Source organism: Rhipicephalus sanguineus, chromosome 4, assembly GCF_013339695.2.
Source record: "Rhipicephalus sanguineus isolate Rsan-2018 chromosome 4, BIME_Rsan_1.4, whole genome shotgun sequence".
NCBI lineage: Eukaryota > Metazoa > Arthropoda > Arachnida > Ixodida > Ixodidae > Rhipicephalus > Rhipicephalus sanguineus.
Genome location: NC_051179.1, coordinates 187779899 through 187802167, shown reverse-complemented (window position 1 = coordinate 187802167; position 22269 = coordinate 187779899). Strand labels below are relative to the sequence as shown.

Below are 22269 nucleotides of genomic sequence, written 5' to 3'. Positions count from 1 at the left end.
CGACATTCAGATCTTCTTGTTACCGTTCGCACATTCTGCTTGCTGGATAGTTTCCTCGTAATTGCGAAAGAATAGAAGGGTTGAAGCTGGGCTAGCTGGGTTTAGCTTTTAATCGACTCTTGAAACATAGAGGGAAGTTTCAACGAGGAAGTTTTTCCTTCTCCGGCAACTGCAAAATTCTGTGAGGACTGTTCTGGGGTCACTTGAAGTTCTCGATGGATGCTGAGCAGTGCTAGTCCGGTCAATCTGTCGTTGTTCATATGATTTCGAAGGTAGCTCTTCAGCCTTCTCAGTGTGGAAAAAGTCCGTTCCGGGGTCGACGTCGACACGGGTAAAGTCGCCGATAGAAAGTAGGCTGTGGATGTTCGGAAAAAGTCGCGGTTGCACATCTCTAAGGCCTGTAAAGCACAAGCTGGGCGATTCTTTTCTTCGATCTGGCAGCATTTGTCACCCACAGTGTGAACTCTGCTTCGATGACATTAGCGGAAGGAATGTCGCCAAGGTAAAACTGCACTGCATCATCAATATCAGAAAGGCTAGCCGATGCGCAGAATTTCGGCAGCAGCATGTTAAGGCCAACCACGACCTTATGGGCATCGAACCGGTCTCTTAATTGATTTTCGAAGTCACAGCCAGCAAGGCAAATACACATTCCTCCGGTAGTAATCTGGGAGTAGCAGAAGGTACGTTGCTTCTTGCATCTGCCTTCCAGTGATGCGTGGTAGGGCCATCTCAACATTTGTGATCTTCAGCAAAAGAGAGCGACTTCAGAAAAATCTTATTAATTCCGTTCCGCACTAGCCTTTTTGTGGAAAGAACGTCTATAACATTCTTTTACGTGATCGCACGCTTGAGCCAAGTCACAGTAAATTTTTTGAAGAAACTTGCAAAGTGGCAGTGTCAAAGAGAAGAGGTCGCTACAGATCTGAAGCGAAACGACAAACTCGGGCTTCGTAATGGCATTGAGCAGTTGAGAAGCTTTTGATGAAGTATCAGATGACGCGGCCTCTTATTCCAAAATATTCGAGGAATTGTACAATAGGCACGTAAAGTTCAAGGAAACGCTGAAGTGCATCGGACTCTCTACCCACCTTGTTTGGCAAAAGGAGAGAACTGATTTTCTTTTTTCTTGTGTTAAATCTTCTACTTTGTCTCGCAGTTGGTTCGTCCTCTGTGGCGAAGCTCTCACAAACGTACAGGTTGAGGATACAGTTCCCAAACAGTTGCGGATGCTGGGGAGTTTGCATGCGTGAAGCAGAGCAAGGTTCAACGATGGGGCGCTACAATGCACGTACAACGCTTTGGGCGCTGTTTGACGAATGAAGGCTTGAACACCGTTAAGGTGGCCGCTCATTGATGCCGCGCCGTCGTATCCTTGCCCGCAAAGTAGGTTCAGGTCAAAGCCATGACCTCTAAGGCTGTTCAGGTGTGCTCGCCAGCGCCTTGCCAGTGAGATCGTACACGGGAACGAAATCTACAAAATCTTCTTTAAGTATGGGCACTCCCGACGTGTCGTGTCCAACGTACCTTAACATAGGGAAATGTGGGCGGTGCGAGATATATCAGTGGCCTCGTCAGCTAGAACTGAAAAACACGAACCTGAGTTGACGTTTTCAACTATCTTTCTTTGTATGATTTTACCACAGAGGGTGATCAACTCATTTTGAATTTTGGGCTCGTGTACAGCGCATTCGCCGGAGATGTTTCCATGTGAGCTCTCAAGGCGGCATCTCCACATTTTGCTCTCATCCTAAGCAGTGCGCGGAAATTTCCATCATTTTTCAATGGCAGCACTTCAGACATATTATCGGACCAGAGTCGTCTGTGCCGCGAAGCGGTACTTCTTGCCTGCCACAGAAAAGGATGGTTTCTATTATTGGCAGCAAGTTCTTGCGGTTTTCTTCCGCCTGCTTTTAAGACCGTGGGTCAAGTTGTGTTAAGATGTCATGCTGTGAGCGGGACGGACTGCTAAGAAGTTCTCCGATAGCGTTGTTGACATGGCGTGATAGCTGGATGCGTGGCTCTTAAGGGCCATGGCTTTCTTGTAATTGGTGAACTCCTTAGTTACAAAACAGCCCAAGCGCTGGTGCTCCCCTTTTCCTGCACACTCGCTTGCGAAGACTACGCAATATTTGAATGCTCCGAAGCTTCTCTGAATAAACAAGCCATGGGTAACGATCTACCCAGTGAGGTTGGAACTTCAGATTCCTTTTCCCTGTGGCTGGAATCATAGTTAGCCGGAGGGGTCCACGGATTGGCGCAGCGCTTTCGTCGTCTCTGGATCATTTACATTATTGCTTTTCGAGACAAACAGTCCCAAGTCCAAAATATTCGCACTCGTCGCACAGAGGGGAGGCGAACCAGAATGTGTAGGTGCCATGCCACTCACCTTCTTGGCATTGCCCAGTGGTAAAGGCGTCACTTTGCCCAGCGTTGACTGTAGAACAAAGGTCACTTGGAGTTGCACTGCGGCCACCATCATTTTCCGGCGGCGCATGGGTGTCCTGTTGTGTTCGTTCTCAGGTGATTCACATAAAACGGTGCATTCTCCTGAGTCGCTACAGAAGTTCCGACGCGCTGGCTTTCCACAGTGCTGAGGAGGGCGAAGTTTTATCCTTCGAAGGAGGCGGTTCTTCTCCGTCCGCTTCATCGGTTCGAACTTTCTTGAAGTAAGACGCAAGACTCCTTGCTTCGTTGTTGCAGAGTGTCTTTTCATTTTGCTGCCGCAATCCTGTGCACGCACACAGAAGTGGCCAGTGGGCTCCAAAAAGACGTTTGCGACTGTATGTATAGTGATTCAAAAGGAAAAGGAAAAAGGCACCTAATTTCTGCAGCCAATAGGGAGCACGGCGCAGTGCCTTAGGGGGGTAGGGAAGTGGGAGAAAAAGAAGAGAGAAAGAGAAAGAGAGGAAAGGGGTCAAAGCGCAGCAGGCGCGGGCGCGGCAAAGTTGGCATGGAGCTGAGGCTGCAGCGGTTGAAATCCGCAGCCGAGGTGTGGTCAGCCGTGGCCGACGATGTCGGGATTCCTTGGGGAGGTGTGCCGACGAGTAGGGGCGAGTCTACTCGCTCCGGGGGCACCGGACCGCGTGCCGAGCGCCTGGAGGCAGGTGGCTCGCAGCGGGTGCTCCCAGGAAGGAATTGCATCACCGCCTGCAGTGTGGCCAGCAGGTTTGTGATGAGAGTGTCCCGCGGGTCCTCGGCAGGCGCAGCGGGTGGGTAGCAGGCAGGCTCGACCTGGGGGAGCTCGCCGTTGGCAGGAGAGATCGGCGCGGCGCGGAGATGGGCGCTGCAGGCCGGGATCCGTGGTGTTGCCCTCGAGAAGTTTGTTCTTAACCGCAGCAGCGTAGGAGCGCACCTCACGGGACTCCTCGCGTACTGCGGCCTTGACCGCCCTTCTCGAGAGCGGCGTTGGAGTGGCGGCGATGAGCGTGGCACACTCTCTTTCCTCCTGCCAGCGAGGACAGGTGGGGGTGTCAGCTGTATGAGCCCCGCCGCAGTGACGCAGCGGGGCTTGCAGCTCTCCGTCTCCAGGTGTTGGCGGCCGCAGCGGATGCACGCTCCCTTGCGCTGACATGCCTCGCAACGTGGCCGAAGCGACCGAACTGCTGGCACTGGCGTGGTCGCGGCCTCGCATGTCGCACCCGCAACCGCAGGCGAACAGCACGACTCGTTCAGGTGGGAGCGGTTCGGCGAATCGTAGCTTCACCGAGGCTCCCTCCCTCGTTGCCGAGAGCACGGGAACCGCCGATGTGATGCCCGCGAGTAGCTCGGCGTTCGTCAGGTCGCCGTCCACGCCGTAGACGAAGCCGGTGCTGGAGCGACGATCCGCGGGCTCCCTGGCAGTGACAGGGACGCCGCCGAGCTCCCTGATGGCGAGGAGTTCGACAAACACGACGGCGTCGACGCGTCCGCGGCCACGATGTTTAGACGGTGGTTGACACGCACCGCCGTCACACCGGGCCGCTTAGCGAGTGCCGCCGCGAGTGTCAGACGCGGCGATCCGCTGAAAGAACCGCCAGGGGCTGAGGGACGGAACAGGGCTGTCCCTACCACGGTAGGATCGATCGCAACAGCCGCGGCCTCGAGTGCCCTGGCTCTCCGCTTGTGCTGCCTTGGAGACGACGGTGACGAAGTCGTCCTCAGCTGGCAGGGGGCCTGGACACGGGCGCGGCACGGCGACCGTGGAGTTGTGAGGCCTCGGAGCAGTCGGGGCCTCTGCTGCGAATGTCTCGTACACGCGCGCCGGGAGCCGGCGCTTGGGGCGAGCATTCCGTTTGTTTTCTTTCTCCTTTGCACTGGAGCCACAGGGGGCGCAGCAACGGTGCCGGCGGAGGCCGCCTGTGCGAGGCGGGCTGTAGGAGTTGCTGTCAGGCTCGCCGCGTCGTCCCGCATGGAGGGGGAAGCGGCAGGTGCTGCTGCAGCTGTGTTGTTGTGGTTGCCGCTGTTGCGTGAGTGCTCCCTTGCTTCCGCGGGCCTTCCGCTGCGTCTTCCTCGCGTCCCCGCTTACGCGAGGTCGCCGTGGCGTCCATGGCTTCGTCTTCCGACGTCGCGGCATGTGCACTAGCCGGCGCGTCTGCGTCGGCTGGCGTGGTAACTGCTGCTGGTTCGGGAAGGTCGGCGGCAACTGGTGCTGCGTCCTTGGCCTTGTTGAGCAGCCAATCTCCGATTGTTGTGACCGCCTGCTGCTCAAATGGTTGGGGCTCGCAGTCGGTGTTTGTGCCGAGCTCGTGCTTGCATGTGCCGCGTGGATTGCAGCACGCTGTGTGGCACGCTTACGAGCTAGCCAGGCCTCGAAGTTCTGGTACTCCTCGTCTTCTGTTTCTTCAGTAGGGCCACAGTTTCTCGTGCCCATGGATCACTGTCAAGCTCGAATGTCGCGAGACTCACTCGAGTGCCCGAGCTCGAGCGCAGGTGAGGCTTCGCGGCATTGCGAGGAGCGGCGGGTGCGGTTGCAGCAGGGGCAGCAGGTGCCGAGGTGTTGCTGGCAGGCTTAGGGGGTGCCGCAGTGGTGGGGGGAGGCTTCGAAGTGGCCTGGGAGCGTGGTAGCGCTTCCTTGGCCTTCTCCAGAGGCCGGTCCTCGATGGCAGGAACGTTCTGGCGCTCGGAAATCTCCTCCTGATGTTGGAGGGATCTCTCGTCCTTGCCGGTCTTCTTCATGTGCTTGCCAGTGGCCTTCCGGGGCATGGTCCCGCTCGTCCACTCAGGAAACGTGAGGCCAAGCGGCGGGCGGCCGCTGAGGGAAGCGTAGAGATCGCGTAGAGATCGCCGAGCACGAAGCAGACAACCTCTCACTTCGGCGGTCCAAACGGTTCTGCCTTGCGACTGCTTCGACTGCCTGGCGTGAACGGCGGGCGATGTTTCTTCCTCTCTTATCCACTTTACAGTGGCTAGAATGTAGAAGTGTGATGAACGCGCCGGCTCCGCGTGGCGCATGTGTTTTCTGAACGCCGCTACAGCTGGTGTGCATGCAGGACCATTATTGTACTCCCGCTGCAGCAAACTGGATTAACGCTACTTAAAGACCTTTTCACAGAAGACTCCATGGGCACTCCATACTCCCCTTAATATACGTGAACCCCCAAGAATGCACTGCCGACATTTGCACTCCCGTGGTACAGTCCAGAAAGCAGGGTGTTGCTCCGTTCCTGTGAAAAAGTCACCTTTTCACAGACGGCTACCTGGGCGCCTGCATAATTCTCTCTGGGCTGCGCTAATTAAATAGCCGTGACCCCCCAAAAATGCACTTTGTAGGCTGTGACGTCAGCCTCGTACTCCCGCGCGCAGCCCAGCTTGGCGGCGTTTTTTCTCTCCTGTGAAAGTTGACCGCTGGTGCCGGATTGTGTGCCGGCTGTATCCTCGCTTTGTGTGCTTTGTAGGGAGGCGCATATACTTGTGTGTACAGAAGAGGTAGATTTCCTTGCGTGCGGTTAAGGTTGTTCGAAGTTGCTCGGATATGCCAGTCTTTCAGTAGATGTCATCTTCGATGATTCGTTTCGGTGGCGAGGACTACAGTTTGAGAAAAGTTTACCCTGCAGCCTGCGTCCTCGGAATGCGCCGCTGAGTTTTCCGCTTAGGGGTTTCGTTCCCTGGCAAATTTGCGCACGTCGTGTGGTGTTGCCGTTGCTGTCGAACGTTTACTTTCACAGAAGGAGACGCGCTTTTCGTAGAAAACCCAAAGCCGACACGTGCGGTCCGCACAGACGGATAACTTCTCCAGCGGCAATGCACAAGGAAAGCATCTGGAATCAATAAAGGAGCTGCTACGGGGTGAAAGACGAAAAGAAAAGACTCGAAGGAACGCGAGGGCGAAGTGCAAAGCTGTACAAATAGGGCAGGTGCGCGTGCGGGGGAGGGAGCGCTGAGGTGTTCTGGTAGGTTTGAAGAAAGGAAGAAGAGGGAAGCAATGCAGGAAAGTTGCAGTGTAACTTTGGCAGCTGGGGGTCGCTGTGAAGGCGTGTAAATATTTTAGTTATCACCCGAAAAGTTAAAGCATCAAAAAAATTTCGGGGGGGTCAGAACCCCTCAACCCCCCCCCTAGTTACGGGCCTGTCAACAATAAAAACATGCTGCAAGTCCTTCAGAACATTCAATTCTGAATACAGTGCTGTATCTAAAACTGAAGCTTCTGCTTACGGGGGATCTATGCTTTTATACGCATCCTTATTTGTTTTTGTAATCGAAATGCCGGCTTGACGTTGACTCCCTCGCATATGTTCAATATGCCGTGACTGCTGTTCATCCATCCTGTTTAATGCATACTTTCTCAGTCCAGTTTGTGATGTGTTAATTTGCTTCGTAACTGTAACAGTATCAAAGAAAGTTTCCGTTTAGGAACAAAAAAATAACTGATACTTTAAAGCAACGGCTACCTTTCAGCACCATGTGAAGAAGCATGTGCTGCACTTCTGACAGGCTCACTGGTGGCCTGTACCAATGTGAACTGCACGAACAAGCAGGTGGTTATACATCCACTGTGGTGCAAAGTTGCTTCTGCATTGCCGGCATCGGTTGTAATACTACACACCAAACTCTACCTCATCCATAAAGCAGGTCCCCAAGGTTATACAGCGCCCACCTTTTCGCAGGTGAAGTACATTAAATAACTGTACAGATGCCAGTCAGCTTCGGATACAGTGCATTCCACGGGACGCTATGTCTGCTCACACACAAGCTGACACTGCAACCACTCTGGAAGCACCTTTCCCAAGTGACCCCCGGTGTGTTTTCCTCACCGCAAGGAGATCTCTGCTGAACCCAAGAGTAATTCCACATCATGCGGTTCAAACCTCCCAGGCAGGCTTATCTGCCGGAAGGATGTGGCATGCGAAGATCCCTCGTGTGGGATGGACATTACTCCATCGGTCACCTGTGCCTGGCCACATCTCCATGGACCATTTGGGGATACCTGCCCATATTGATCAACTCAAATGTCCACGGCTACGATCGAGCACCTGTTATGGACATATGACCTGGCCTGAACCAGATAACGATGGCGCTACCTGCAAATATAGTAGGCTTTCATCCAATGAGACCAGTGGACTATGACTCGTGGCTCTGTGGGCCCGGCCATAGAGTACGCTTGATGTCATCGCAGGGACCAGCCTCCAATTATATATTTAATTTTGTACCCATCATGGTGGTGTAGTGGTTATGGTGCTTGACTACTGACCCAAAGGTCGCGGGATTGAATCCCGGCTGCGGCGGCTGCATTTCTATGGAAGCGAAATGCTGGAGGCCTGTGTACGTAGATTTCGGTTCACGTTAAAGGGACACTAAAGAGCAAAACGATTTTTCTCATATTAGTAAAGTACTCTTTCACGAAAAAAACACCACACTTGCTGCGAGAAGATGCTTAGTAAGCGAGGAAAACGTGCAAAAAACAAAACGTGGGTGGCGACGCCACCTTGAAGTTTCCGCACCATTCGCCGTGACGTCGCATGTTTTGACGGCGCCTACTAGGGACTACGTAGCTGCTAATCGGTAAAAATGAAGTACATTGTCCTCTGAGGGGGCCATAGACTTAACGTACAAGTTTCGGGTAATTTTGTTGAGCCAGTGGCGCCAAAATACGATAAATACACTTTGAAATCCGTGATGTCACGCGGGAAGATTTCGGCGCGAAATTAAAAAATGAAACTTTCAACTTGAATTTGTTTTTATTACCCTTGAGGCGCTATGTACACGATTGTGTGCACAAGTTGTTGCTGCTAGTTGCATCGACTAGTGGCTAACAAAGAGCAAGACACATTGAGGTTTGGATGAATGAACTTCCTGCATAATAAATTTGTCTTATTTACTTCATTTTTCAGTGTACTGTTGCATATGATCACTTGCTGAAGGCACTACCACGTTGGACGAGTCGGTTGACGTGCCGCTTCCCGCAAGCCATGGCAAAAGTATAATTTTTCTTTGCTCAACATGGACATAACCGAAAACGAATTTGCACCATATTTCTAGCCTGGAATTTGCTTCTATTTATGTAATAACAGAGCATGAATGGCTCTGAATAAATAGATATTTATTACTATATAGTTACGATTCATTACTTCAACACACATAAATTAATATATTATGACATGATTTTGTTGCAATAGAATATTGAGTGCTTGAAATGACGCTGTGTAAGTTGATGCATTTGCAGACAGTTCTTCCTAGGTGGCGCCTCAAAGGGTTAATAAACCTATTATGGTGAAATTAACGATATTGGTGTTCTCAGAGCACAATTTATAAGTCTAAACCAATTCATTGTTTCTCTTGAGTGTCCTTTAATGAACCCAGGTGATCGAAATTTCCAGAGCCCTCCACTCCGGCATCCCTCATAATTATATTGTGGGTTTGGGTTGTAGAGCCTCAACAATTCTTACATTATTTAATTGTGTATACATTGGGCAAACTTTGTAATATGAGAAAACTATATGCAATGTTAGCAAAATAATTGCATAACTGAAATTGGCACATAAAAGTACATAAGCTGTGAAATTTCATAAAAGTCTGCTAAAAAAATGTTGTAAGCAATAAGGCATGTTGAACCCGATGCTGTGAAGCCATGTTATCTTGCTGACTGCCTTGCAATATACCAAAGGGCATCTTCAGATTAAAACAGACTAAGAGGAATGCCGGATATTTTATTTTTAACGCAATATTTTAAGTTTAGGTGAAAAAAATGTCTCTGTAGAAAGGAGGGAAGCTTCATTACATGAAACTCGGCACAGATTTCTCAGAAGTTCATATTTCACTACAGGTACAAGAAAGCACTTTTTTTTTAATGCAGATTTTATGACTTTGCTGGCCTATCACTCCAATATTAACCTTTGAGGTTCGAATTTTTTCGGCGAAATCCAGTCCAAAAATGTGTAATTTTTTTATTGCTGAAATAAATTCTCCAAACGATTCTATTTAAGAAAAAAATTGTCTAAAATTTTTTTCGTGACCGTAAAGTGACAAAAAAATGAGTTTTGTTGTTACATACATATGGTTTATTCGTAGTAAAATCAAGCAGAATCCTAAAAAAAAAAGCCTCACACTTTTTTATGAATACAAATTCTGCATTGTATTAACATAGCTCACAGACATGCGAAAATAAGCGCACCAGAGTACATTTCCGGTTAAAACGTTTGTGCTCTAACACTAGAAACTTTTCAGCGTGTGATAGTCTTTGAAGCATGGCTCGCCGCGTACGCGTTTGAGATGTCGCTCCTTGATCGTCATCGGAGTCTGAACTCGTCAAAAAATCCTCGTCTGACGAACTGAAATCCAATGCATCAGATTCTGATTCGGCACTTGGGGAATAGTCCGCATCGGAAGAATCGCTGCTCAACTCACCGGCAGCAGCGCAACCAGCGCGCGCTTCCACAGCGTAAGCGAACTGCGTCAGTGAGCGCACGGAAGAAAACTATGGTTGTGCGCCCGTCCGTAAAGAAAAACGAGTGAAAAAGCCACAGTAATACTTCGTCTTATCGCCAACAAGACGTAGTTAGTTTTCCGAGACCCCGAAACAGGACACGCAATCACGGCGGCGTCGTTTGTGTAATTTAGCGCCGCACGGAAACAGATGTAATCGCGCGCCGGGGAGCAATAAACGAGCAAGTAACAAGCGGTCACCCTTTGAGAAACAAGCGGTCACCCTTTGAGAGATTAGAAACCAAACAGCCATCAGCTTTGCGGGCGCAAGAAGCGCAAACCACCCGAAGGACGAAACCGAAACAAGCCGGACCGCGTGCGCGCGTTCTGATGCGAGACTACAAGCTGCCGCGCCTCTTTGGAAAGCAAAAAAAAAAAAAAAAGACGGAGAGACATTGGCGCATTAAAAAAATTACACGTAATCCCAAAGCGTGGCAGCACATTCCAAGCAAGAGAAATGGGAGAAGGCGCGCTTTTTGAAACCAACCGCGCCGCGGGCGCTCTCGGTTGCGCAAGCGATAGCCGGCGCGCGGCGCGCCATTTTGCGAAGCATAAAAAAAGCAACAACGGAGAGACATCGGCGCATGAAAAAAATTCCACGTATTCCCGAAGCATGGCAGCACATGCCAAGCAAGAGAAATGATCAAAAAAGGCGCGCGCTTTAAACCAGCTGCCCCGCGAACGCGCTCGGATGGGCAAGCTATACGCGGCGCGCCGTTTTGGGAAGCGAAAAAAAAATACAACGGAGAGACATCGGCGCATGAAAAAAATTCCACGTATTCCCGAAGTGTGGCAGCACAGGCCAAGCAAGAGAAATGATCGAGAAAGGCGCGCGTTTTAAAAATAAACGCTATGCCGTACATGTACGACGAAAACCCTTTAGTACCAGGAAGCTTCTGCCGTACATGTACGGCGAAAACCCTGAAGGGGTTAAAGCTGATGAAGGTTGAATGAAGGTAAAAGGTAAGAAGTTTAGGAACTTGTCGACATGAATTCCCCAGACATTTTGAAATTTTGTGTTCCCATACCTATCAATACCTTCGCTCACTTCATTACAGACAAGGTTATGGGGCAAGGAATAAAACAATTCTTTCACATCAACCGAGAATCCACCTACTTGATTGGTGTACGCGTTGTATTTAGTGCAAAAAACAAACTTGCAGCGCTGTGCCGAAAAGTGAACAAAGGGGGCAAGAAAGATATCTGTGAGAAAAAGCACAGAAAGCACTTTGTTGAATGTAGGAATGCTGTAGTATACAAGATTCTATTTTCGTGCGGAAGATGCCACATTGGCCAAACCGGCCGATGTTTGAACGACCGGTTACGAGAGCACGCGTACTCGCTTAATGGATCAGTGCCCAGTCATTTAGCCCAGCACTGCAAAGCATGTGGCTGTCAGCCAATTCTTGAGCGGTGCACCATTTTGGAAGCGTACAATCAGCAAAGAACACGAGAGATTAGTGAAGCGCACCATATCCGTGCACACGGAAATGCGTGCGTCAGTGTTCCTTCAATTGATCTACATAACTGCGAACTCAATTACTTGTCAAAAACATGACAGCCTGTTCTGCCGACGCGTCTATTATGATGACTTCTCACCTCACCCCTCTTTGTGCATTGCGCAGTTACTCTGTTTTTTTGTTGTTCTTCTGCGCAGTGCTTCCGTATACATTGCACATCCAAGCAATAAACCAGTGGTTGTATAGGCCCGCACGTGACTGTCTTTGTCCCAGTTATTGTTTTTTTCTTAATAAGTATGTTCATGGGCTACCGAGACGTGACTGGTCTCAAGCCTTTTTTTTTTGTGAAGCAACCCATGCGGTCACCATGAGGTAAAACACAACCGTAGAATGAAAACTATATATCAGAATCGGCACACAGATTTCACCCATTCTGGAGATCAGTGCGATATGTTTCTCAAAACCAGACATCAAATCCCCACTCGGAAATGACTCGTATGAAGAAGGGTCACCAGTTTTGTTCAAACTGCCGCCCAGCCCTCCTCTCCAACCTTGTTCACTACCCCGGCCCTTGTAGGAGACTAAATTTCCTGACTGGGGGCCACTAGCTGAGGTGAGTTTGAGACCCCTGCCTTATATCATGGCCCTATTTTTTCAGTCAGGTACACTGCCACAGAAAATGGTGAAGCCGCACGAACTGCCTTCTCTCAGTTTTCACCGATGGAAAACAATAACCTTAGAGAAAGGTTGTTTGGGTTTGAGAAAAAATTGAAAGTTACAACACTGGACCATAGTACAAGGAACTGCATGCTCAGCAGTGATGCTTGCTGCCCACCCATGGGACATGACATGAAAAAGGCGAGCTGTGCACACATCAACAGTACGTGATTGCCATAAGCAAACAAGCTGTAATCAAGGTTGATTAGTCACACGAGAGTGCTGCCGGGAGATGCAGAAATAAACAGATGCAAATAGGTACAGGTCAAAGAGAAAGGAGGAGGGAAGAGCATGAAAAGAAAGAAAGTTCTTGGCAGCTAGAGGTTCCGTCTATGAGAAGCTGCGACCAAAACGATACTGTATGTTTTCTGTGCCCAGGAGCCATGTCTAAGCACCATACTTGCCAACCTGGGGACCTCAATATTGAAGAGATTCTGAAGGGCTGCAAAAAAAAAACTGGAGTAGTAAAACTTTTTATTTATTGTTTCTCAGCAACGTCATAGACAGCTACGAATGATTGCCAGTAACGTGGCCATTGAGACTGAAGCAGGAGATGACCATCTCGTGAAGGTTTTGGGCCTGCCGTGGGAGCGTAAAGGCGATACCATCGCGTTGACAGTGCGCAACGCAGCCTCCTTAGCAGCAAACAGACCGGCCACCAAGCGCACGATCCTTCAAACCGTAGCCAGCGTTTACGATCCGCTTGGTTATCTCTCCCCATTCACCGTGAAAGGAAAGCTAATTTTCCAGGACCTGTGGAAGCGGAAGCACTCCTGGGGATGACACGCTGCCAGATGAAGTACAAGCTGCATGGAACGCGTGGTGCACCGAGTTGCCAGATGTCCAGGCACAGGTTCCTCGCTACGTGTTTCTGCACGACTGCAGCGTAGAGCTGGCATTTGAACTGCACATATTTACTGATGCCAGTCCTAAGGCATATGGTGCGTGTATCTACGTTCGGGCGCTTTCTGCCGACGGAGCATGCGTCACACGATTGCTCATCAGCCGAAGTCGCGTCGCTCCGCTCAAGACGATGTCCCTGCCTCGACTGGAGCTGATGGCCTGCGTTAGTGGAGCACGGCTAGCGGAGTACGTACGGTCCGTGCCACGTCTCCAGCAGGCATCCGCTCATTTTTGGACCGACTCTCTCATCGCTCTTCACTGGATCCGAGCAAAAACAAGAAATCGAGATCTTTTCATCAGCAATCGTGTGGCCGAGATATCTAAGCTCACTAATCCCGACACCTGGGCGCATTGCAGCAGCGGCGAGAATCCTGCCGATCTACTCACCCGTGGCGTGTCTGCCAAAGCGTTTCTGGAGTCGGATAAATGGTGGCACGGTCCCCCTTGGATCTCAACGCCAGGACCGATTCCCAGCTTCAAGCTGGATGAACTTCCGAACGACAGAGACATTGAGCCTCTCTATGAGACAGCCACGACGATCTGTCCATCGCTTGTTTCATCGAGGACTTCAATTGTGCGTGCGGAAGATTTCAGCTCGCTCAATAGGCTTTTGCGCGTTACTGCTTTCGTACAGCGCTTCGTCCACAACGCTTCGAGAAGGAGCCCTCCCCGCAGTGGAACGCTCACGACTTTAGAACTTGAAGAGGCCGAGCGTTATTGGCTTAGAGTCGTGCAAGATCAGTATTTCGGAGCCGAAATACGACTTCTTGAGAAAGAAAAAAGGCTGCCATCAACGTCATCGGTTCTTCGCCTGGCTCCATTCCTGGATACAAATGGACTCCTCCGTGTCGGTGGGAGGCTCGACCTGCTTAACGCCAGTCCTGACATCCGGCATCCCATTCTGTTGCCCGCCGAACCCAAGTTGACCACACTAATTGTTCAGGCTGCTCATGTCCGCACGCTTCATGGTGGCATCGAGCTCACCCTGACTGAAGTACGGGCAAGATTCTGGGTGTTGAAGGGCAGGAAGACAGTAAAAAATGTGCTTTCGCAGTGTTTACCGTGCCGAAAACGACGATTGATGGCAGTGTCTGTTCCAGTAGCACCATTGCCACCAGAGAGAATAACCGAGGCTCAAGCATTTTCGGTTGTTGGCATCGACTATTGCGGGCCACTTTACGTTCGCACAACTGAGAACTCAAACAAGTCATACATACTGATATTTTCATGTGCCGTGAAACGAGCTATTCACCTCGAGCTGACCTCCGACATGACAACGGCGACCACGATTCTCGCTTTTCGTCGGTTTGTTGCGCGGCGAGGTGTTCCAGCCGTGGTGTACTCGGACAACGCCCTAACGTTTCACTCTTGTGCACGGAGTTTCAAGGCGGTCATCCCTGCGTTGCAAGAGCACGCCACCACCACGCGCATACAGTGGAAATTTATTGTGGAACGAGCTCCTTGGTGGGGTGGATGGTGGGAGCGCCTTATCCGCACTATGAAAGACGCTTTGAAGCGGACCTTGGGGCGTAGCAGCCTTGATGTAGAGGGCCTCACGACCACTTTATGCGAAGTTGAAGCCGTCATCAACAGCAGACCCCTGACCTACCTGGAGGATGACCCAAATGAATTGCAGCCTTTAACTCCAGCGCACTTTCTGCTCGGAAAGCGAGCCATCGCCATGCCGGAGCCGGGTGTCACAGCTGAGACATCAACTCACGCTGAGCTACAACGACGAGTGAAGTACCGGAAGCGGATCAGCACAGAGCTTTGGCGAAGATGGAAACATGCCTACTTACTACAGCTGCGATCAGCGCACTGCCGCCCAGAACAAGGTTCCTCACCGATTCACATAGGCGACGTTGTGATAGTGAACGAGGACAACACTGCTCCGATGTTCTGGAAACTCGGGCGAGTGACGTCGCTGCATCCCGGCCGAGACGGGGTAGCTAGAGCCTGCTCCGTACGTTTGGCTACGGGCCACGTGGTGAACCGGCCGGTGCAAAAGCTGTGTGTAATGGAAGCCGCAAATGACTGATGTAACGTTTTCATCCTCTCCCCCTCAGAGGATGTTGAAAATAGAATAGTGGGTCATAGTCATGGGGGTAGGGATAGGGATTAAAGGGAGAAGAAGAAGACAGCCATGCCGTCGGTCTCTGTTCTTTACAATGTTTTCAGACGTCAGAGACCCTACTGGGACTTGTAACTATACGGCGTGTGCATGCCATGCGTATTATTAAGGGACAAAATGTGCCGTTTGCTCATTACAGCCAGTAGTCCCTTCCAAACCTAAGCACACTTCATCTTAAGCCAATTTGTGCAAGAACACGGGGACCAAGAGGAGCAACACAAGAATGAGTGCAATTTAACAACTCGTTAATTTTTCCGAAAACATTCACTGACAACTCTTTCATCCGCGTCATCTATACGAAATAACTAGAGATGTGCGAATAGTGTACAATACTTTTTTTATAACTGGAACAAGGCATGTGCAAATGTCGTTCTTTTTGGTTCGAAGTGAAGTGGACGCAACTTTGTAGTAGCAGGATTTTACTTTCGGTAGAATGCAAGGGATAACCGGTAAAATACGTTATGTTTTAAAGTTTACTATACTTAGAGCATAAAAGCCCGTATAATAAGCTTTTAAACTTAAAAAAATGATTAATTGATTTCAGGGTAATATGTTCGTTTAACCTTTAAGTGAGGCTTCGTAGCAGTGCGAATTTTTCCTGGCTAGGCGTTTTTACAGCAAGGCACACCTATGCAGCAGCCAAACCACCTTTACAGCGTTACATGCAGTCTAGTATACGCCTATTTGTTCATTTCGAATACTCTGAAATTTCGAATAATTTAAACTCATGTCAAAGCAAATTCGAATACTGTAATATTTGCTCGAATATTCACACATGCCTAAAAATAACTCATCAACAGTGCACACAGCACAGCTCGTGATCACATCCCTTAATGTAACGATGACAGGAGTGAAATTTCCTTACAAAACACTGCAATGGAAGGGTGGCCTACACTCTTTTCTTCTTGCTTCTCAATGCAGAAGGCTTCCACTATCTCCCTCAAAGTTTTATCACGGTGACTGAATTCAATGGTAGTGCTACAAAACATGGTGTGCATGCGCACTCACCAAAATGCAGTGCTAAATGTGTGCTAGGACGACCTTTCAGACTAGACATATGCTCTCTTACTTGCATGCTTGGGAGAAAAATTTCGCTTCTGTCATCGTTACGTTAAGGCATGTGATCGTGAGCTGTGCTATGTGCACTGTTGATCAGTTGTCTAGAGTGCGCAGATTGGAGGGTTGTTTAGTGAATGTTTTCGGAAAAAATAAACCAGTCGTCTGATTGCGCTCGTCCCAGTGTTGCATTTCTTTGTCCCCTCGTTCTTGCACAAATTGATTAAGACAAACGTTTTCCAAATGGGCCGACTCGCAGTATTGCTTAGAACACTTTTTCGCATGACAACAATTTGCAGTGGCAAAAGTGATTTATAGTCCAGGGTTTGACGGAACACCGTCTGGCGAGAGGCATACATTTCTTGCGAATCAACAAACGCTCGCCAAAGTTGCAGCGAAAAAAGGAATTTATGACGTTTCGAGACCACTACGGGTCTCTTGTTCACATACAAGCGTAAGAAGTTGGGCCGTGCCTTTATATGCGTAGTAAGTGGCGTAATGATCTGGTGCAAGTATCGGGCAGATTTCCATGTGTCCGATTAAGTGTATGAGCCGTCGACTGGATTAATAATGATTCCAAAAGAAGGCGGGATGACAGTGATTTTTCAGTGCCGATGACATTCGCTGAATTCCAATCAATGTTGCGACCTGCGCAAGTCGCGCACGTGCCCTCGCACAAATTAAGAAGCCAGCTGGTCCGTGTTAAAGATCCATTGGAACGTGAACGCTACACTGGAGTGGTATACAAGATACCGTGTCAAGACTGCCCAGCATCATACATAGGAGAATCAGGCAACTTCAAACGGTGTATCAAGGAGCACCAGAATGACGTAGCTAAGGGACGTGCTGCCGCCAACGCACTAGCTGAACATCATCTTAACACGGGTCACAACATTGATTGGAATTCAGCGACTGTCATCGGCACCGAAAAATCACTGTCATCCCGCCTTCTTTTGGAATCATTATTAATCCAGTCGACGCCTCATACACTTAATCAGACACGTGGAAATCTACCCGATACTTACACCAGATCATTGCGCCATCTACTACGCATATAAAGGCACGGCCCAACTTCTTACGCTTGTATGTGAACAAGAGACCCGTAGTGGTCTCGAAACGTCATAAATTCCTTTTTTCGCTGCAATTTTGGCGAGTGTTTGTTTATTCGCAACAAAAGTGATTTAACGACCATTCTGCATCCGACAGAATAAGGCCACAAATTTTTAGAGCCGCTGTCCTTTGTTGTCATTATTTTCTTTTTGCAGTGAGGCTAGGGCTGCTTTTCGAGAGATTTATCGTTCTGCTTGTACGGTCGGGAGAGGAGGCAGGTACGCAGCACCCCTCGCGCACCAGCATCCCCTTATTCTCGAACACAGCCATGGACAGTGACACGTGAGAGTGTCCAACCCTGTGTTCACAGTTTCGAGACAGACATGCTATTTTCCACTGTATTTTTTGCTGAAGTTGGCCTTGCCAGAAATGGTTGTCTGTGTTACGTAGGGGGGTGCACACCATGCAAGACTTGCTCATCCTCAATGGTCACCAGCAGGTCGAGGAAGCAGTGTCCCGGGGTGTAGGTCAACAGCTCCTCGGGCGAGCGACCCAGGTCCATGGGAGTCTTGGAGGCAGGAACTTTCAGGTTCACCTTGGCCTGCAGCATGCATCAGAAAAACCCCAGGCGTCTTGGTAGGCACAGGTTGTTCAAGTGTCTGTCAGTAGCAGAGACGAGGTCCGTTATATCTGCCAGAATTTCATGCTGGAAAGCCTCGCTCATTAATTCCTTTTCACCTATGCAAGTGCATGCAAATCAGCTACAGATCAGACAGCCATGTCTGGCACACCTCACGCCTGATGTATTTACTTCAAGTACGACGTATAAGACGTGTAGGTGTGCCCATACTGCACCACGCCAGAACCTTATTTCAGGCTTCAAATAGAAATCAAAATGCTACTACTTCATACTTAAGGCTTGATGCTTTCCATTCTGCAATGATTCTTGACAGTAGAACAGGAATGGGAAGGTTGCTAGAGCCATGCTAGAGAAATAGCATGTCTATGAAAATGGTGGCCAGCCATTGGAACTTCTGCAGCTCCCTCTTACAAATCAAGCAGCAAGATGACTGCAAAAGGCATAGAATAAAGCCAGCATGACAGTTAAGTGTCGCAAATGTGCTCGCGCAGGTACCTCCTTTCATGGAGATTACAGTAACCATTGAGTGGTACAAGCGGCTAAGCTGACTCAGTCACTTGAATGGGTCAATAATGAATGAGATGTAAAGGCGAACGGGCATACCCTCACTCGTTCTAACGCTCTTTTGGTGTTCTCACATCTTGACTGCCATGCACATCATTAGCCTTCTAACAATGGTCTCAAGCTCAATCCCTAAGGACCCTCTTCAGCACACTATGCCATGTAACTTATACTACTAGAAGAAAAAGTTTCATTTTTATACTTGCTGGTTTCCCATCTCCATGGTCATATTTTAATGGGCTCGAGAGATGTGGGAGTTTGAAAACAAAAATGGCTACCTTTGCAAGCATCGTGGTGTCTCCAGAATGTTACAAAATCTTGCAGTGTCTGGGGTTTATTTTTACACTGGCTCAGATATTTTTACAGCAGTTCAAAGCATGCAGACTTAGAGTCAGTATTTAATCCGGAAAGTGATAACCACACAAGTACTTCAGGTGACTCTGTCACCTCAAGCCATTCAGCAACAGTAAGCTAAAATTGAGGAATACTTTAAGGAATGCAACATCGGTAAAACCAAGGAAAAAATGATTTTTTTACTGCAAGAATTCGAACATAAGAACTTTGCCATATGACATGTACATATATACGGCTTCAAGCTGCATTTTTGTAGCAGGAGTAATTTTCAATGGAGAATTTTAGTATATTAAAAAAAAGTGGCTATTAGATGGCAAGATATTTTGTGCACCCTATTTCATAATTTTTAAGCAAACCATTTGTTTCAGCACAGTGGACTCTCGTTAAACGGAACCTGAAAATAATGTTCCCTTTAAATTCAGTTCCATTTACTGAGGTGCGGAATTCAACTATGAAACCAATCGTATCAGAAGCAGTTCCTCTAAGAAATTTCCATTTACTGAGAGTCTACTGTATATTGCAGAGCTCTCTATACATGATCACAAATGTCAAGGAAGCTACTCTGGACTAAGTTAGCAGAATAAATTCCAAGAAAAAGCAGGCAGTAAGAAGAGTGTTCCACACTCGCTGTACTGGCTGTGAGTGGCGTTTATTAGCACTCCCAGGTTTAAATGCACAGATATACCCGATAAAGTGCACGGGAGTATGACCACCACTGTAGCACAATTGGTAGAGCATCGGGTGCGTAACTCGAAGGTTGCAGGTTGAGACCCTGACAGCGGCAAGTTACCTTTTCGTGCACTTTAGCTTGTTCCCATTTATATCATAATTACTACAAATAACATCCCCTATACTTTCCTTTGCTTGATTGTCCCTTACTCGTCAATAATGTTGTAACAAAGAAAATCACAGGCACATTTGCCACAAAGGAATGCTTTTCACTCAAGGTGCAGCTGCAACAACTTTGGAGCAGTCAACCAATATTTTTTGGAGCTGCTAGCATTTACTAGCCACCCTATTAGCAGTTCTACACTATTGTGTGCATGTTCTGTGATAAATTCGACTTACAAAACACTTCTGGAGCCAACACATAGCGACAACAGAAATTCAGAATGCGGTTGTAACAGGCCCTGCTCAATTCTTAGTTTAGCGCACGATGTCGCAAAAGGGAAAGCGTGGCCACCATAAATGGAGGTGCCGTAACCGAATTGCAGTTGCTTCCATGCAATTTTAGACCATGGCTTTTTTGTAGGGGCGCGCGAATATTCGAAACTTCGAATATTTTTCTAATACTGTTTACTAAACCATTCGATTTGCACTGGAATTTTACTGTTTGAACAATACGAACTTCTCAAAGACAAATACAGTCAACATCTGATTGAAAGTGACCCCTTCAATATGCTTTCACCTGAATACACTCTCGTATTGCGGCAAAGCTGCCTTTCAAGCTTCATAACAGTCGAACTTATCCAAGACACAGTCAACGTCCGATTGGAAGTGGTCCTAGCTAGATTTTCAGTATGCTTCACCTCATCACAACTCCGTATTGTGGCAAAGCTGCCTTTCAAGCTCCCTTATGGTCACAAATGTATTAACTCAAGAAAACACTGGTTCCAACATGGAGATGAAAGATGTGGCAGAGGTGGGGGCTCAATTAATGCTGTTTTGGACCTCAAATTTGGGCAGGAAGTCCAAAAATCGGACGCCGAAGGTTTTTAGCATCCAAAATTTCAGATGTTCTTATATATCGACGTCTATGGGGCAGATTTGGAACTCTGGACTTGAAGGGAGCACACCCCTGTCCGCCACATCAGTTGGGCTTCCACAGAAGTTGATGGAGGAGGAGAGGCTGAGGAAATGGCATCTTTGCCTATCACGTGTAAAGTGTTGTCGGCCACATATTGGTTGCACCAAATCATGTAGGTAAACACAATTCGATCTCTACATTGCCTCATTCTTGATAAAACAACTATGAAACACCACCCCAAAAGCACTTTATCAACCTAGTGAAAAGAAACACTTTCATATTGCTATCTCATAAGAATATGCTTAGGAATCCTCTCCAACTTTTTTTTCTGCAATTTCACTTCGAAGCATTAGAAAAATATTCGAGAAATATTCTAAAAATATTCGATTCGATTCGCACTTTCACTTCAATATTTGAATTCGCTTCGCACTCAAAATTTTGCTATTCGCACAGCTCTACTATTTTGTTTTCATGGCATGCAACAGTTTCATTCATCGCACATTCATCGGGGTGAGTGGAGAGTAAGTGGTTTGCTTCTGTGAACATGATAGCATAAGCGCTGCACCACTCTGGTCAACACCCGAGGTTTTGTTGACAAGCTGCGGATGCAGAACAGGCGTGACAGCTTAGCTTAACCCATTTTACCACAGTGCCAGGGGTGAGACGGCTGAAATCGATTTGGGAGCAGCAAAATTTCAATTTAGGAGCAGGAGAACCTTGTTTGGGAGCAGTTAGCGGCATTTATTATGTCGTTTTAGAGCTTGAAAAAACAAATTTGTAGCAACTTGGAGGAACAAGCACATATTTCAATCGGCTTAGGATACACAACATTCAAACAGCCTTTGGAGAAAGCTTTTTTTAACAGATTATCGTCAGGTATGAACTACACTACTTTTTTACAAACCACGCAATTTATATAACGCGGGTAACAACATATGAAATAGATGAAAAAAGTTTTTCCAACTAGGTTCACCTTACATTTGAAAATAAGAAAAGAAAAAACATCACACTTCTCAAATAATAATAATAATAAAAAACTGATTGCACAAGAATTGTAGTCACATAGCAGTAGGTCTTCGCTTTAGATAAGCAAAAAGTCAAAGCAGATTAATGCTTTGACTTTTTGTTGGTCTGCTTATTTAGCTTTTCAAGTTTCCCCAGAGCTTCCTGTAGGTCAGTGTTCCCCTTCGTGGAAGGGGGGAGGAGGAGCGCAAAGTCTGCCCCATACCGCCCATACTTTGGCTTAATCGAGATTGGGGGCGCTGCGATGAACCTTCACACTCCCTGAAGGGGAACAAACCCTGCGTACGCCTATAAGCACCCCATCACAATAAAGCGCCTTCGGCTACCTGCTCGGCCGCGCGGGTGGCGTAGCGCCAAGTGTACCGCACACTTTTAATAGGGGATAACAAAAGCACGCTGCACCACCGTCCGCTGCCACCTCGTGCGGGGCCGCCATCAAGAATGGGTTGCAAGCGCGGAGAAACCTTACCGCTCGAACACGAAGTTGTCAAACACGCGCGCGTACGGCGCTGCAAGTGTAGCACCGTTGTAAGCGTAATAGTTTCGAAACGCTCCTTGATGTCACCAACATGTGCTATGGGACAGTCGTATGAGAGAGCCCGAATCAGCGCTGCGGCAAACAAACAGACAAAAAAAAAGGCTTTGTCATGAGCACTTGAGGCACTATTTACAGCGGCACTGCATTTATTTTCTCCTTGGCGGCGTCGGCGCAAGCCAGGAGATGCAA

At 48.3% G+C, this 22269-nt stretch overlaps 1 protein-coding gene across 1 annotated transcript in view; it reads right to left on the bottom strand.

The window, feature by feature from the left end:
* The window catches only part of LOC119390968 (focadhesin), a 395558-nt gene that overhangs the window by 208914 nt on the left and 164375 nt on the right, over positions 1–22269 (bottom strand). The window contains exon 16 of the mRNA XM_037658681.2: positions 17680–17818. Coding sequence (XP_037514609.1) covers positions 17680–17818 — 139 coding nt within the window. The remainder of the gene's footprint in view (positions 1–17679; positions 17819–22269) is intronic.